The sequence below is a fragment of the Podarcis muralis genome, chromosome 14 (genome assembly GCF_964188315.1).
Source record: "Podarcis muralis chromosome 14, rPodMur119.hap1.1, whole genome shotgun sequence".
Taxonomy (NCBI): Eukaryota; Metazoa; Chordata; class Lepidosauria; order Squamata; family Lacertidae; genus Podarcis; species Podarcis muralis.
The window spans coordinates 54,477,568-54,481,905 of record NC_135668.1 but is presented as its reverse complement, the minus strand read 5'-3'; the positions used below and the strand labels follow the sequence as shown (position 1 = coordinate 54,481,905).

The window sequence follows — 4,338 nt, the reverse complement described above, 5'->3', positions numbered from 1 at the left end:
CGGATCCCCGTCTAGCTCCGCCCCATCGAGTCTAGAGGCGGAGCCCCTGTGAGGCGAGCAGCCTTTCCATTGGGCCCAGCGGCTGCCAGTCCGCCACGCGGCGCCCCCATTGGACGCCGCGACCTCTCCCCGCGCGCTCCGGCGGTCGTCGTGTCCGCGGCGATGGCGGCGCCGGAGCTGAGGGGACCAACGGCTCCTCCCGTCGTCGGGCAGCCGCGTCTCGCCGCCTCCGCCTCGGCCCTGGAGCCGCTGGGCGTGGCCGAGCTGAGGCCCCTGAGGCGCGCCGAGGGGCTCCGCCTGGGCCCCGGATGGAGCCACGCCCTGCTCCACGCCCCGCATCCCGGCATGCTCTTCGGCCGCATCCCGCTGCGCTACGCCGTCCTGGTGAGGGGCGTGGCTTGAGGGATGGGCGTGGCATGTGGGAGCGATGGCTCCGCCCACGCAGGGACGCTACGTGCTCAGCAGCCACGTGGGAGGTCAGCAGAGCGCTATTATTATTATTATTAGTTATTCCCAGGGCTTTTTTCCTTTGGGGACGTGTGCCCCTAAACATTTTGTGAATCTAAGTTTGGTCTCATTGTGGGGCAGAATTTCAATATGAGTAGGAAAATAAGAACATTTTTTAGAAAGAAAAAAAAGCACTGGTAATTCCCTTTATCAAGAGGCCACAGGGCGGATTATTATTATTAGATATTTATTATTATATATTTACACTCTGCCAACAGGAACTCAAGGCAGCCCACAGCTAAAAACATAGGACACAAAAATACATAATAAAATAATAGTAAATGAGGGCGGAAAGACAAATCACAGACACACATCACTGTGTGCAGAACTGGGGTGAGACAGTCTGAGCATAATCTTGGCCCATCTGCACGGAGCCCAATTCAAAGTGCAGCTTTTGAGCTATAAAGCCTATTAAGCAGCTCAGGACCACAATACCCAAAGAACCGCCTCTCCCTATATTAACCAATGCTGTGATTTCCATCTGAGGCCCTTCTTTATGTTCCTCTGTGTGAGGTGGCAACACAAGAATGCGTCTTTGCAGTGGCTCTCCAATTGTGGGACACTCCCCAGGGAGGTTCACCTGGCGCCTTCATTGCCTATTTTTAGGCACCAGGCAAACACGTTTCTCTTCAGCCAGGACTTGGGCTGCTTGTGTTTCTGTGCGCTCTGGCACTCATCATGGTCCTCTGTGCACCAGAAGCAGTTTCATCATGCTAGCCATGTGACCTGGAAAAGCTGTCTGTGGACAAATGCCAGCTCCCTTGGCCTGAAAAGCGAGATGAGCACCACACCCCAGTGTCACCTTTGACTGGACTTAACTGTCCAGGAGTTCTTTATTGGCTGATTAATATTCTACAGCCTTGTAAATGTTTCTGTGGGAAGGGGATTTTTTGTTTTGTTGTTTCTTGATTTGACTATTTGTTATTTTATCTTTGTTTTTTCCTTGTGAACTGCCCCGAATTCTTTTGAGGAAGGTTGGTATATAAATCTAATAAGTAAATAACCAACCAACCAAAGGCCATTGATTGATTAGAAACCAAAGGCCTGGTTGAAGAGGAACATTTTCACCTGGCACTTACCAAGATGCCAGGCAAGCCTCCTCAGGAAAAGCCTTCCACAAAAAAGGGAGCCGCTGCAGAAAATGGATGCAACTATTAACATGCTCCTCCGTTTCCTCCTCTTGTGTTGCAGATTCAGATGTGGTTCAGTGGCCAGCTGGGGAACCGGGTGCTGGGCTTGGGTGATGTGTGTCTGACGGAAGCCACCTGGCTTCACACACCACCGAGGGCCCCCAGCAAATGGTGGCCCACTTGTATGCCAAGCAGCTGACTTTGCTGGAGCTGCATGCTGTCGAGATCAGCGCCGTGCACTCACAGGACCATGGACTGGAGGTGGGGCTGCGGGGGTCGACAGCAGCAAAGAGGGCAGATGGAGGTTCTGTGGAAAGGCTGCTTAGGAGGGCTATGGCCACGAATATTGGAAGGAACAAAGGGTTAATGGGGTGGGAGAGCTTGATAGGGCTTCCCCTGGGTGGGGCCTTTCATTTGGTGGCCTTAACCTCAGGGCAAAGGGCATTCCTTAATCTTCCCGAGCAGTGAGGCTCTAGACTGCAGTGTAATATATAGGTTTTCCTAGGTAAAGGGACCCCTGACCATTAGGTCCAGTTGTGACCGACTCTGGGGTTGTGGCACTCATCTCGCTTTACTGGCCGAGGGAGCCAGCGCACAGCTTCCGGGTCATGTGGCCAGCATGACTAAGCCACTTCTGGCGAACCAGAGCAGTGCATGGAAACGCCGTTTACCTTCCTGCCGGAGCGGTACCTATTTATCTACTTGCACTGGCGTGCTTTCAAACTGCTAGGTGGGCAGGAGCAGGGACTGAGCAACAGGAGCTCACTCCGTCGCTGGGATTTGAACCGCCGACCTTCTGATCGGCAAGTCCTAGGCTCTGTGGTTTAACCCACAGCGCCACCCGAGTCCCATACAGGTTTTCCTAGTGCAGAGGAAAAAGAGCCCTTTGACTGTGGGTGATGGTGGGCTGCAGCACGGTGGTATTTTCTGGTCACAGAGCATTTACCCGTGCTGTTGCAGGTGATGGGAATGGTTCGAGTGCCCCTGTACACGCCTTCCTTCCTGGGGAATTCCTTCGTCAGCACAGCCAAATTCCAGCTCCTTTATGCCTTGAAAGTCTTGAACATGGTACCTGCGGAGTAGCTGGCAGAAGCTGTGGCTGCCACACAGAAACCCCAAAGGCCTTCCTCAGAAGCAGCCTCAGCCACCCCCACAACCGCTCCAGCATCGTCTCCTGCCACCTTCTGGACCAACAGTCAGGCGGGTGCCAAGGTGCAGCCTCTGCAGCAGAAAGAGCTGCTCTGAGTAGTTTAGGGACTGAGTGAGCGAAGGTGGAGAAGGCTTTTGCCACAAGCCTGCACTGTGCCACCTTCTTGCCACCAATGGCTCAGGCCACCCAAAGCCCTCTGGAAGGCTCTGTCCGGAGGAGACGTTCCACTTGGTGCCCTGTGGACTGCTGGTGCTGGCCACTCGATTTATTTATTTAAAAAGCCTGTTTGTGGAAAGGCCTCAGAGGTCAGGATGGGGTTTTTGGTTCCTACTTTTAACACTGCACTTCAGGATATTTATTTTTTAATGGGATAGCTTTTGAGCACCAGAGGAGTCAATTTTGCTGCTGTGCTGAAAGTGGAGACCAGAAGAATAAAAAACTTTTTTGTTGCACCTGCAGAAGACTAGGCTTGTGTTTCTACCCAGCTGTTAAAACTACATAGCTGACCTTTTGTTTGAACCTACATAACTTAACACAGGGATGCTCCAGAATGCTGTTTCTCTCCCACAGGGGTATACAGTGGTACCTCAGGTTACATACACTTCAGGTTACATACGCCTCAGGTTACAGACTCCACTAACCCAGAAATAGTACCTCGGGTTAAGAACTTTGCTTCAGGATGAGAACAGAAATCATGCTCCGGCGGCGTGGCAGCAGCAGGAGGCCCTATTAGCTAAAGTGGTGTTTCAGGTTAAGAACGGACCTCTGGAACAAATTGAGTACGTAACCAGAGGTACCACTGTACAGCTAACTCTTACTATCTCCAAATGGCACAGTCAGGCTTTCCATAAATTTCCAAGATTAATCCAAGCTGCCCATTTAATTTGAAAGCTTCTCCCTCTCATGTGATTTATTTCAGGTATCTCTACAAGAGAAAGGGCAAAGCAGCCAAAATCTGAAATGCATTAAGAGTTCTCATAAACCTAGCCCGCCCCTTACGAAAGATTTACTCAAAAGCGACACAGATGGCAGCATAGGAGTCAAGGGCACAAACTAGGAGCCAAGCTCAGCGGGTGGGCTAAGCCTTAGTCCTTAGTCACACAGCCATCCCTCGTAGGGCAGCAACAGCACTGCCCTACCATGAAAGGAGCTTTGCAGTAAGGATTGCTCAGGGCCAGTTTACACGTGGGGTAGAATCCACCAGCAAAACTTTTCCTAGACTGTATTAGCTCAAAGGTATGGAACTCCTTTCCCCTGCACCAGCCCTCATCTGGAAAACCAGAGCATCATCCGGAAAAGCCCAAGTATTAACGTTTGCTTCAGAAGGAAATGACTTAAGCTCATTCCGAAAGGGCTCCCTTTCATACAAAGCTGTTTGACTTTGTTAGCCTGCCAGTCAGTCAGTCAGTCAGTCTACTTCACAGCTGCTTATTGTGACTAGCAGTGGCTCAGAGTCTTGGCTGGGGCCTGGATCTGTGATCTTAGCTGTGCAAAGCACTAAGGCTACAGGTGGATCCTTCTTCACCCTAAGCACAGAGCAGCTCCAGCAAC

The 4,338-nt window shown here is 51.6% G+C and overlaps 1 protein-coding gene across 1 annotated transcript; it reads left to right on the top strand.

The window, feature by feature from the left end:
- The first annotated feature begins 32 nt into the window (after positions 1-32).
- On the top strand, positions 33-3,493 carry NUDT16L1 (nudix hydrolase 16 like 1). Its single transcript, XM_077918751.1, is given in 2 exon segments — positions 33-384; positions 2,598-3,493. Coding segments are annotated over 2 exon segments (507 nt in total). The 5' UTR covers positions 33-162; the 3' UTR covers positions 2,883-3,493.
- Positions 3,494-4,338: the final 845 nt, after the last annotated feature.